The sequence below is a fragment of the Amblyomma americanum genome, chromosome 3, assembly GCF_052857255.1.
Source record: "Amblyomma americanum isolate KBUSLIRL-KWMA chromosome 3, ASM5285725v1, whole genome shotgun sequence".
Taxonomy (NCBI): domain Eukaryota; kingdom Metazoa; phylum Arthropoda; class Arachnida; order Ixodida; family Ixodidae; genus Amblyomma; species Amblyomma americanum.
This window is the reverse complement of record NC_135499.1, coordinates 33,203,086-33,216,443: the sequence shown is the minus strand read 5'-3', so window position 1 is coordinate 33,216,443 and position 13,358 is coordinate 33,203,086. Positions and strand designations below refer to the sequence as shown.

Genomic DNA, 13,358 nt, shown 5'->3' with positions numbered 1-13,358 from the left:
AATTTCGACCACCTGGGGTTCTTTAACGTGCACTCACATCACACAGCACGCGGGCCTCTAGAAGTTCGCCTCCATCAATTTTCGACCCTTCCCTTTGCTGCTGAGACCATGAAACATTTGCAATAAGCCCTGAAGTCCCTGATGCTTGACTTTCATGAGATCAAAATGGCACTTGCCGCGCGAACGGTACCTTTGCACCAGATGATCTGCTCATCTCCAGAGATTGGCCAAATGTGTGTCCATCATCCGAGTAGTGTCATCACATGGTACTGTCTCGCACAAGGGTGCGCAAGCTTGTTGTAGGACATTTAGGAGACTCGACTGTCATTAAGGAGCCAGTGGCATGGGTCCGAAAAGTGTCTCAATTACTGACAAAGGTCATGGTTTTAACACTGAGGCATTTGTGATTAAGCGCCAAAAGTATCTGAAGGAATAGCTGCCCCGCGATTGGTCACACACTGTCCAGTGCCGCACGAAAGCAGGGCTGGTGAGGGTAAGGCCATGAGGTGTGTCGTTTTGTGCTTTGTGTAGTCATTCGCGTTGGCAGGCCAGGTATTTTGCAGATGTCTGAAGTGGAAAGCTTGATAGCCACGTAAAGATGTTTCTCTCGTTGGTTAGGCTGCGAAGTACTCCATGCAGGATGGTGACCATTGACGTCACCCCCAATCAAAAGAGGGAGGCTCTAGCTGCCTGCGTGAAATCTTGACGCCATATGCAGGGTTCGCACGATAGTAGGCAGACGCAGGTATGAATGGCTTTTGCCTGTGACGACGGAGCTTGGTAGCTACGATTTCTCAAGTGTTGGAATTTAAAGCAGGAAGATTCAGCTGAACAGCTGGACAATAGGTGCACACTAGAACCACTGCCTGGCCCTGGGGAGTTTGCCGTTAACATTTTATTGAAGGAGTCTGGAATGTGCAGCATCCTGGAAGCGAACAGGGCCCGCGCATTTTCTGAAGAAGAAGAAACAGCGGGCGATGCTTTTCAACATAAGTCCGAAGTGTGGGACCTGTTTTATTGAAGCTACGGTAATTCCACTGAATGCTTTGAGCCGTGGAACTCAAGATGACAGCAGTGGCTTCCGTGACTTGTTGTTTTCATTGTGGACAATGCGCTGGAGATTGTCGACATGGTTTGGAACTGGCTTTGCATAGTGTTCAGTGCTTGTGTTAAATTGCTAACTATTTTGCCTCGGAGGGCTTGCTGTAGTTTGTGAGATTCCCGAACCCACTCTTGCCTTAGGATTCCAATAATATGGGAGTAAGCTGAACCTGAGTTGGTGACCGACTTGACACGGCAAGCTGTTGACAGGCTCTGACAGTAAATCTTAGTCTTGCTGCACTTAAGAGATTCCTCAGAAATGTAGCTAAACCCTGTTTATAATGTAACACTACCAGCATCCTTCAACAACATTATAATTGTGTTTAAGTATGTGAGCATGTGTTGTAACAATGCCTGCTGCAGCCAAGCCAGTTTTGCCGTGATTAGAGCAGCTGCAGTGGCAAAAAAGCCATGGTGGAGTGACACGATGTGTGAAGTTTCTCTTTGCAAAATGACACTGGCCCTGTATATGTAACATCTGCAGCGGAGGACCCCTTGGGAGATGGCACGGCAGATGCAGGAACCTTCCTGGATGGGATCATAATGTTCTGCAAGCAGATGCCGTACAATGTGGACAGGTTCTTCAAGGCTGCCTACAGCATTCAGGTGTGTGCGTGTGTGGCTCCCTCCAGAAGCATGTCTGGAAGTCATGGCAGGCTTGCTGTCTGGAGGCAGTCGGAAAGAGTTTCCACTTTGCTGCGAATGCCAGCGCCCCACATCAGCCCAGTGGCGGTTCCATTATTTTTCAGCTGTGAATGGGTGTTGCTGCTCCAGCGCTTATCCGCTGAACCAGTTGCAGGTGCACTACCCCAGCAAGCTTCCTAACCTCACGGCCTTAATTTCAGAGTGGCCGCCCCCGGCTTCTGCTTTCCTTGGCACCTATTTGTTGCCCTAACAAGCCCATGGTGCTTGTGGTGACACTGACACTGCTCATGGTGTCAGACATTGCCGTGGCACCCACCTATTAAATGCTTAAAACAAAAGCTTTTCCCTTCACTGCATCAAAGGGAAACGAAAGGGAGTACTCTCAGTCAGACCTTATGAGCCACCCCTTCAGCAGTGCAGTGGTGGCCATTGCAGCAGTGCACAAAGCCAAGTCTTGCACATAGCAGTCATTCAGCAACGGCAGGCATAACCACATGAATTCAGGATGAAGTTAGTCCAGTCCTTGGTGTCAGATGACAGCCTCGCCGACTTGCTGTGCCTATGATCGTCTAGTATTTGGACTAGCATTTGGGAGCCATAGGCATGTGGTGCGCATCTTGCAGGTGCTTGACAAGCAGGGGCAGATTTATGGGTGTCTCTTGGAGGGGGTGGTTGGGGGGCCCTATTAGCATGCTGTATTGGTGGGCCTCTAGCATGAAAAAAAAAAAAAAGGGTTTTCCGTAGTTCCATAGAAAATTTCTCGCATGGGGGGCGGAGAAATTTTCTATGGGACAACCACCCCCTCACCCCTCCCCTATAAATCCACTATTGTTAAGAAGCCACACACAGAAGCGACACGCAGATTTGCTTTGGAACGGTATGCTAGCTGCCTTAGCAGCTGACAGCATTGAAGGGATCATGACAACTAATGGGGGATGCCAGCTAGCTAGCTGAAGGGCAAGAGTCAAATTTGATACTTCCTGGATCATCTGGCCTCCATTAACTTCACCGTCAAAGAAGGTAACAGGAATATACCGTTTCTGGACACCGTCATAACACATTCTCTCACCGGCCTAAAATTTAGCGTCTACAGGAAGCCTACCCAAACCAGAAGGTATCTTGATTTCAAATTTGTGCATCCATTAGCTCACAAACGCTTGTTCATGATGTCACTTATGAACTGGCCAGTCCACATGAGTTCCAATATGCACAGCCTTTAAAAGGACTATGCAACGAATAAAAAGTCGCTTGTAAATATTTTCAATGCTTCGAAATGATGCTAAGAAGCATTCACACCAAGTATGAGTCTTCAGAACTGAGCCTGCAATTCATTATGAACTTCTAAAAACCATGTTTTTTAAAATTCGCGGGCCGATTGGTGTGCTCGTAGTGACCGATTTTGGAACTAAAATCGTGGAAGCAAGACGTCACACTACCCATGACATTGCCAGGCCACCACACGCTCTCATTCGCTGGAGCCACGGCAGCCACGACGTCATGGACACACTTCCGGTAGGCGTGAAAATCGTCTGCTCGTGCCGCCGCGCGACCCTCTCGGGCAAGCGCAAGCCAAGGCATTGCCTTCGCGCATATGGTTTCAATTTTCCTCTGCCGCCTCCTTCTGTCGGGAATTCCGGAGCCACTCGCACGGCTCTTCGTGCGCACGCATAGGGCTCGATGCCCATCGCGGCCGTAAAAGCGAGCGGTCGCACCTCGAGGTCCGGGTTTATTACTGCTAATTACCACAGATGACAAGCAAAGAAACCCAACGCGCGCCGCAATCCAGGAAGGCGAAGAGACCGGAGAGATGCCGCCACGCCGCCGACGCTGCTGCTGGGGGGCTAGGAGTGATAACCGGAAGTTGCAAAATAAATGTCAGCGGATGACGTATTCATGGGCGGAGCCCAGTCCCAGAGCTGTTTTCTTTATTTTTTTCTGGTGCTCCTCGTGTACGAGTTGAGGGGGAGAGGAGGAGCGTAATTTTTAATCGTCTATATCTTCGCTGTTGTTGATGCTAGCTCAAAAATTCTTGCACTGGGGTGACGAGTGATCGAATGCCTATCTCTAATCTGCTTTACGTAATCTCAATTAATTTATTGCATAGTCCCTTTAACTTGGTACGATAAGCGACTTGGGAAAGGAATGGATACACGGAAAAGCTTATTGAAAGTGTCCAGAATTCAGTTCGGCAAGAATTCACAGCCGGAGCACATGCAAGATGCAACAGCACTATCTCGACCGAAATGCACAGTGGTTCCCTATTTCTTAGGGATAGGCAAAGGCCTGGCACGAGCATTAAAAAAGCACAAGGTGCATATTGCCCACGTGCCGTTTAGTAAGTTGCAGGGCGATCTAGTGGATGTCACAAATGCTGTGCCTTGTTTGATGTTCCCGATTATCGTTTGTAACAGGGGTCTCAAACACACACTGCATGCGGCCAGCCAGTGTTCCAAGTTTTATTTTTATTCTGAAAGCTCATGCAGCTTCATGAGTCAGCTTGAGCCAAAAAGTTACATCCGAAGATGGCACTCATTCTTTGCAGAAAAGAAAAAAGGCAGGGGTCCTTAATCTGCGTTACCTTAAGATGTACGTCAGCTGCCTTCAAGAACACATGAAGAGCAAGAGCAAGACAACCATTTCTCTCTTTCACCCCTGTGCATCCCTAAAACGAACAACAAACCCACGTTCCACAGCACGGGGACAAAGGCCCACCTCCTCCCTCCCTTTCCTGCATAAGCTTCACTGCAGAGCCACAGAAAGTTATCTCGGAGTGGACAGTTTCCGCACCAGAAAGGTAACCTCTAGTGTGGAAATTGAAAGGCAGCAACTTCCTACCTTTGCCTTTATTCCAAACTGTGAGTCACTAACTTTCGTCTTGTATGAGGCAAAAGTATTGGGGTGATAATAAAAGGCAAAGGACGATGCACTTCCCAGTAGCCACAGCACAGGTATTCTGTAAATTTACCAATTTCTTGTCTCCCAGGGCGCTCCAGCTACAATGCCATTTTGTTTATTCGGCGCAATCGCTTTACGAAGGCAGGACTGGCAACTATAGGCAACTAATGAAAGATCTTAAGACGCTGAGGGCACACCTTGGATTGCACACAAAGCATGCCTATGTGAGCAAGCCGGAATATCTGCTTAGGGAGAGAAGGAGTGGTGCCTGCAGCCCCTGCTAAGTTCTCACCTCCTTAGTGAAAGGAGGACAGAGGATGTCCATCTACCATTTATTTCTTCTTGCTCAGGCTGTGGACTTCCTGACTGCCAGCAGCCCTGCGAAAGCTTGGCCCTCTCTCATTCCTGAACCCCACTCTTACCCTCAAGTACATTTCCCTGTTTTGGGTACAGCAAAATTGCGGCTTGAAATACCAGGACACCCAAGGTGAGAAAGGCTACAAGTATGAAGGGCTAAACATTCAGCTGGTGGAGATTACCATCTACCAAATTTAGCAATTCAAGATCAAGGAACTCCAGAAGTGCCCCCGCAGGGAGGCGTCTGCAGCATGCAGACATTGGTGAGTGGTGACACCACTAGTTACTGAGCATCCGCTAGGACATCCCTGCAGGGGGATGATGGTGAACAGTGCATCACCACGGACCCGAGCACCTGCGCCTAGCCATGCGTGGCGTCACCGTGTATGGGGAGAAGGGGATCCTGGTAGTTGAGTTTCCCCTTCCGGTGGCGATGAGAGGAAACTACTTGAAGATGAAATCGGGGTTTCTTGATGACCCGGTGGTTCTACTCGCAAACATTCACATTACTCAAGGAAAGGAGAAGGTTAACTATTTATTTACAACATAGGTAAAAAAACGAGAAGAAACAAAGCAAGGAGAAAACTATTTACATGACTAAATCGTGGATCAGACGAATTCAGCCCCCGCTCAACCCAGAGCGCTTGGTTTTAAACCCTCTGTCTCCGCCCTTAGCGGGGACAGCAACCAATAAGATAACCATCGACCCATCTCGCCAATCAGTGGTTAGGGAAAGGAAAATAAGGTCCGCCCACTGATCAGAGATTGGGGAAAAAGGTCTGATTAAAACATTTGGGAAGGAGGTTTCAAATAACTACACAAACAACACAAATGCGACTTCCGTTCCCACGCCACCCACGGCACCACAGACGCTAGAAACATGTGCCGACGAGGCGATGACTCAGGTTGTTGACAGCAACAAAGAGAACACAGTCGTTAAGGGAAGTAGACAGTCGTTACAGGAATAGTGGGTTCCGGTCACGGCTAATATCTCGTGCGCCCCCGAAACCTCGTCCACCCCTTAACAACCACATGTCGTTAGCTGTACTTGGTTCGCGTTTTTCCCGGCGGGTCATCCCCGTGACGGCGCGGCGTAAACGAGGACATCCGCTGCACAAAGGGGCGGCAGGGATGGGACGGGCCCCTTTGTTGGGGACTTCCGACCCCGCTGGAGCAGCTTTCCTTGCGAACACAAGATCAACGAGTTCGCGGAATGGTCAGCGAACTCCACACCTCCCAACCAAGAATGTCACGCGGACACTTGCTGTCAGTGTGACATAAAAGTCCAGCCACAGTTTCCCGGAATAAAATTCACACACGCGCGCACATGTATGCTCAGCTGTTCAATCAGACCACAAACACGCACACACGCGCGCACATTGCGGTTAATTCAATCCGCACACACAAGGTTAGGACACCAATCTGCACATTCCATAATCCACCATGTCAGATCGGTGCACCAGATTGGCAGAAATGATTTCTAGCCGCCTACATCTCGAAACAGAAGCTTATGTTTCTTTTTAGCTTTGTCCATAAAATTGGACCAAAATTCCAATTTATCCGGCACGGCGCCGGTTGTGAAGGCTACCGCCGCTATCGGATCTCCCTTGTCGCTTTTCTCAAAATTAATAGAGCTTACAGACTCCCCACGGGCCACGAAGGCTGCTGTTGGTATTGCGTCTGCATTCGCCCTTACTTTGAATTTTAGAATAGGGTTGGGCCTGTCATCGGCAACTTGACCTACACTTTGACATGCAGTTTCCGGCAGTGCTAGCTGCTTCCAGCGTTGGCAGCCGGCGTTCTCCTCACAGAGAAGCATGCGCTCATTCGTTATCGTTTTACGATCATCTTCGCCGCCTTGCTTCCACACTTCTGCTAATGGGGCAGGTTGCTCCATGTGGAAACCTACAGGAATGGAGGCATTGCCCGCATCCACCAGTTTCCTATGTGCTGCGAAACTCTTTGCAGCTGTCCCTGTCAGCTCCCAATCTGATGCAGAAACATTTGTAGCCTCCGGATTTGCCTGAAACTCCACTGAAGCCTCGAGTCTGTCTCGAACAGATTCGTGCGAGATTCTGAAATGCTCTTCGACATTAGCTTCCTCATTTACTTCCTGCAGCTGCACCCTTTCTGCCTGCTCTAGCAGCGCGGAAGTCTTAAGTGTTATCAACTTCCCTCCACCTACAGCTACATCTGCTGTCGCTGCGCACAGTGTAGGCTCCAGCTGGATAACCAACTCATCTGTGGCAACTAGCTTACCATCACCTGCAAGGAGTGTGCCCGCTATCATATCCTGATTTACCTCTTCCTCGCGCGTTCCCGCTGCTTCAGAGTTAGCTCCGACCAGATCTTGCACCATGCTGAACGCTTGTTTGTGAGAAGTACACTCCTGCGCCTCCTGGGTGTGCTCTATATCTGCTCGCTCTGACAGCGCGTGCTTCACAGGTGTGACTAACGCCTCTATGCCTTCAGCGATCTGTTCTGGCACGGCACACAACGTTAGATCAGCTTGTGCTCTTTGGAGAACCGCACACTGCCATTTTGTAATTTCGGTCCCTGAATCCACACAGGCTTCAGAATTTTGACCTTCGGATTCCAAGTTGCGGCACGCCAGATCGTCTACCCTATCTGGTTGACTGACCTTATCAACAGCCATCTCCGACTGGGAACTTGGTTTATCAGGCGCCGGTACCTCCACCTGAGCTACTAGCTCGCACACCTCTCTCCTCACCGCGGGAATATCTTGTTCTTGCTTTTTCGAACACTCAATCATCGAATGTCCAAATTTCATGCAGACAAAACATTGAACTGATGCGAATAAGACCTCGCTATCGACTTTCGCCTCCTGTCTTAATTTTAATTGCATCTGTGCAAGTTTTTTCTTTTCTAGTTCAATTTGGAGTTTCAAATTTTCAATTTCACTCAGCTGTTCAGCCTCCTCCTGCTCAACACGTCGCATCCTGCCCTCCTGATCATACCGTACGGCAGCCATCTCCGTTTTCCGTGCTATCGTTTCTAGCACTAAACACTACACCGACATGGTGAATTCGGAGAAAGCAGAAAGGTCTCCTACCTTACTGGTTGCTCTCTGCCCCGGTGATCTCGTCGTCCTCACTGATGACGACAGGCTCCTCGATGCGGACGACTTGAGCTCTGGATCTCTCAGCAGCTCGCTGACTTCTGCCTCGTTTGACTGGCTTGACTTGGTCGCCTGGTTACTTTTCAGCAGCTTGCTGACTCGAACCCGTTCGATGTGGACGCCTGGTTCTTTTCAGCAGCTCGCTGACTCGAACCCTCGATGGCTTGTTGTTGCCCGGCTCCTTCAGCTCCTAGCTGACTTGAGCCTCCGACGTCCTCTCGAACTCGACCCGTGATCCTGAAGCTCTCGACGTCGTCTTTCGACGCAGCTTCACGTTTTCTCCTTTAGGACAAACAGCTTGTCCACCGACTTGTTCTTCTCACCTTCCGTCCAATGCCTTGAGTAGAAAGAAGTTGCGATCCTGTGTCGACTGCGCCAGTTGCGATCCTGTCTCGACTGCGCCAGTTGAGCTTCCCTTCCAGTGGCGATGAGAGGAAACTACTTGAAGATGAAATCGGGGTTTCTTGATGACCCGGTGGTTCTACTCGCAAACATTCACATTACTCAAGGAAAGGAGAAAGTTAACTATTTATTTACAACATAGGTAAAAAAACGAGAAGAAACAAAGCAAGGAGAAAACTATTTACATGACTAAATCGTGGATCAGACGAATTCAGCCCCCGCTCAACCCAGAGCGCTTGGTTTTAAACCCTCTGTCTCCGCCCTTAGCGGGGACAGCAACCAATAAGATAACCATCGACCCATCTCGCCAATCAGTGGTTAGGGAAAGGAAAATAAGGTCCGCCCACTGATCAGAGATTGGGGAAAAAGGTCTGATTAAAACATTTGGGAAGGAGGTTTCAAATAACTACACAAACAACACAAATGCGACTTCCGTTCCCACGCCACCCACGGCACCACAGACGCTAGAAACATGTGCCGACGAGGCGATGACTCAGGTTGTTGACAGCAACAAAGAGAACACAGTCGTTAAGGGAAGTAGACAGTCGTTACAGGAATAGTGGGTTCCGGTCACTCGGCTAATATCTCGTGCGCCCCCGAAACCTCGTCCACCCCTTAACAACCACATGTCGTTAGCTGTACTTGGTTCGCGTTTTTCCCGGCGGGTCATCCCCGTGACGGCGCGGCGTAAACGAGGACGTCCGCTGCACAAAGGGGCGGCAGGGATGGGACGGGCCCCTTTGTTGGGGACTTCCGACCCCGCTGGAGCAGCTTTCCTTGCGAACACAAGATCAACGAGTTCGCTGAATGGTCAGCGAACTCCACACTGGTGGTTGAGCCGATGCCGAGCATCAGGACCTTTAAGGCCCCATGGCGGAGGGAACACACCACTTTGGCCCCAGTTTCCTGTAGATGGCACCTCCGGCCTAACCCGAACAGAGGAAATCGGCAGTCGCCTTTTCCTATCTTCGCCTTTACCTATTTCTTTCTGACTACTGTTCTGTCTCCTCCTCTCTTCTCAGTTTTTTCTCTTTTATAAGTGGCTAGGGTTAGCCTTGTGTGGCCAACCACCCTGAGTTGCGTCATATTTGGTTATAGTTGGTGTGTACAGCTGGCGTGGGCAGGACTTGCATGCAAGTTCCTGTTCCGTCCCCTTGTTGGGCTCCATGGTGGGTGGCTGGCACCATGACCGAACATACACATTTCATGGCTTTCCCCCTCCCCAAACATGATCGCACACTCAAACGAGTGCGGAAAGATGCAGCAGACTTCTTTCCTGAGAATAAAACAACCTTCCAAAAGTCTCATGTCATATATAGCGCAGTAGAAGGAAAGCAGGCAAGAATCCTGTCTCCTTTTCTTGTATCAAATTGCCTAACAGATGCCGTGGGCCCCAGATACAAGGTATCGAAAATGGCCAGTGGCGACTTATTGCTAGAAATCCGTGACCATGTCTAAAACTCCAAAATCTCAGACGTTCCATCTATTGGAGACATTCCAGTCTCCATAACAGCACACCGATCCCTCAACACCGTCCGTGGCGTCATCTCAGAAAATGATTTAATACATCTAACCGAAAAAGAAATGCTAGAAGGGCTGACTGACCAAAATGTCACAGATGTGTTCCGAATTAAAGTCCGCTAGGACAACAAAGAAATAGATACTAGACACCTGGTTCTCACATTCAACACAAGCACATTACCTGAAGCCATTGAAGTCAGATACCTTAAAGTAAATGTCAGGCACTACATTCCGAACCCACGCAGATGCTTCAATTGTCAGAGATTTGGCCACGCCTTACAGAGCTGCTGCGGCCACAAAACTTGTGCAAAACGCAGTTCGAAAGACCACCATTCTGAGGAATGTGACGCAGCCTTCCGCTGCACTTACTGCGAAAGAGACCACACTGCATACTCCAGGGCGTGTCCGTCCTGGAAGAAGGAAAAAGAAATAATCATCATAAAAACCAAGGAAACATTTTATTTAAAGAAGTGAGAAGGCGATCTGCTCTTACCAACGCATTCTCCTTCACAGCAAAATCCAACTTCGCTGATGTGGTGCGCAGGGGCGTAGCACCACACAGCACTCCGGCACCTGCCGAGGCCACTTTCACCAAGCCCATGGCAGGGACAGAGAAGGCCGCTCTGCCCCTCCCAAAGCAGGGAGTGCCGGTCCATGGGTCAGCATCCCGCAGGGCTTCCCCCCCGTCGGGGATGGTCTGAAACGCACACACTCACGGTCCTCCAGCACCTCTTGTGAGGTGATAAACACAATAATAAGCCTGTCATCCTGACAAAACCACGACACTGGAAGTTATATTAATAACAGAAAAAGAGGAGCACTCACCAAAAAAGAAAAAAAAAAGGGAAAAACAAAGACTGTTCGGGGTCCTTACGGGTCCTTTGTTCACAATGGCAGCGGATGGGCGAAGGTGTTGACTTATGTACAGTGCAGGTGGCATAATGAGCATGTGTAAATCTCAGGAAGGTTACCCCTCGTTCGGTTTATAACATGTGGTGTCGTTTGGATGTGGAGTGATTCTAGAAGTAAACGGGTCGTCGTGATGACTGAGGCGTTGGAACGAAGTTATATTTAGCTGACTGGGAATTGTTTAGAGAATAGGCCAGTTTAGAGACTATTGCTTTTCAGCATAGACGAAATAAATGAAGCGTTCGCAACATGCATCATTTCTGCCGCAGACCTATCAATTCCAAAATCCTCCGGAGTGGTCCGTCAGAACCACAAAGTATGGTACACACATGAATGCGAAAAAATGACAAAATAAAGTGTGGGGAGTCTTTCGCAGATTACCCAACCTACGAGAACTTTATCCTTTTCAAAAAGGCGAGAGCACAAGCACGATATATTCAGTGCAATGCTGCGAAAACATCCTGGAAAGCTTATGTGTCTTCTGTAAATAGCTCAACGTCATCGAAAACTCGAATGGTAGCTACTCATCCTTCACAGTTCCTTTTTTGACAACACCCGGTGCACAAACAAATGTAGGGGAACAGGCAGACATATTGGGGGAGCACTTTGTTGCAGTTTCAAGTTCTTCACACTATAGCCAGTCATTTCTGACATACAAAAGCACAGCCGAAAAACACAGGTTCTCAACAAGTGAAGGTGTGAATGAAAAATAGTTGTCTAATTACCTTCCAAGAAATGAATAAAGTACTGTATGCCGGCAAAAAAACTGCTCCAGGACACGACCAGATACACTACGAAATGCTTGCCCATCTTTCCCAGCCTGCCATAGAAGCACTCTTGAATTTCTTTAATGAAATACTCATAGAAAGAAAAATTCCCAATGAATGGAAAAGAGCTTGTAGTACCATTTCTGAAACCTGGAAAGCCACCAACCTCCCCTAGCGGTTATAGGCCAATAGCCCTTTCAAGCTGTCTCGCCAAATCTTTTGAAAGTGCTCTAAATATAAGATTAACTTTTGTACTTACGCTCTCAAACTTCTTGACATACATCAATGCGGTTTTAGAAAGGCATGCTCAACAACTGACCATATAGACCGGGAGAAAGCATATGAAACAACGTAGAGACTTGGGACTCTTCGCGACCTTGCGGAACTTGGCATCTGCGGCAGGATGTTAAACTGCCTAAATGATTTCCTGTTGAACCGCTCATTTCAAGTACTCCTAGGATCAACCCTTTCCAGGAACTTCATTCAAGAGAACGGGGTTCCTCAGGGGTGTATTTTATGCACAACACTGTTTATTGTAGAGATGAATTCCATTAACGAAATAATCCCAAAGTCCATAATGTATTCAGTTTATGTCGCCGGCCTTCAGATAGCTTGCACATCCTCCAATGTAGCAGCATGCGAGAGACTAACACAGTTAACAATAAACAAGCTTGAGACATAGGCAGACAAAAATGGATTCCAGTTCTCCACACAGAAAGCAGCAGGCGTGCTGTTCTCACTAAAACGAGGTCTACAATCCAATCCCAGCCTACATCTAAACAAAATAGAACTGTCTATACAAAATGAAGTAAAATTTCTGGGCATTAGTTTTGACAAAAAGTTGACATTCCTACCTCACATTAATGCTCTAAAATTAAAGAAAGCCTCCCGATCCTTGAACATACTTGAAGTACTTTCCCGAAAACAATGGAGTTCTGATAGGACATGCCGTTTACAAATTTATCGGTCTGTTGTTCGCTCTACTTTAGATTATGGATGTATAGTTTATGGGTCAGCGAGACCATCATATCTTAAACGACTGGCTCCAATACGTAACTTGGGTTTGCGTCTTTCCATGGTTGCCTACAAGACATCACCCATAAACAATCTGCGTGTAGAACCTAACGAAGCATCACTTCCAGACAGAAGAACAATGCTCACGTGTTCATACATTCTAAAAATCCGTTCACTACCTAAACACATCTGTCACCCAATAGTCACAAAGTGCCCATCTAGAACACTATTTAACAACAAAATGCAGGCTACTAGGCCACTGCTCATGCGTTTTGAAGAGATATGCCAAAACCTTGGCCTACAGGACACATTACCTGACACTGCTCAAAGACGAGATCCACTGCCTCCATGGTATCCTTTTCCTACAATCTGCGATTTTACTCTTACACAATTCCGTAAAAAACAAACTCCACAGCAATATATTATACCAGAATTTTTTGCACTCGAGGAAAAATACAGTACCTTCAGATCTTTTATGCAGATGGCTCAAAAACAGATTTTTACGTTGGAAACGCAGTAGTACAAAGGAACTGCAATAAAATCGTAAGGCTTCCACAGTGTTCATCAATCTTCACTGCCGAATGCTACACTGTCGCTGTAGCCATTGA

At 48.1% G+C, this 13,358-nt stretch overlaps 1 protein-coding gene across 5 annotated transcripts in view; it reads left to right on the top strand.

The window, feature by feature from the left end:
* The window catches only part of LOC144124511 (GTPase-activating protein skywalker-like), a 162,573-nt gene that overhangs the window by 122,718 nt on the left and 26,497 nt on the right, over positions 1 to 13,358 (top strand). For all 5 annotated transcript variants that reach the window (XM_077657229.1, XM_077657228.1, XM_077657227.1 and 2 more), the window contains one exon: positions 1,586 to 1,707. In XM_077657229.1, coding sequence (XP_077513355.1) covers positions 1,586 to 1,707 — 122 coding nt within the window. The remainder of the gene's footprint in view (positions 1 to 1,585; positions 1,708 to 13,358) is intronic.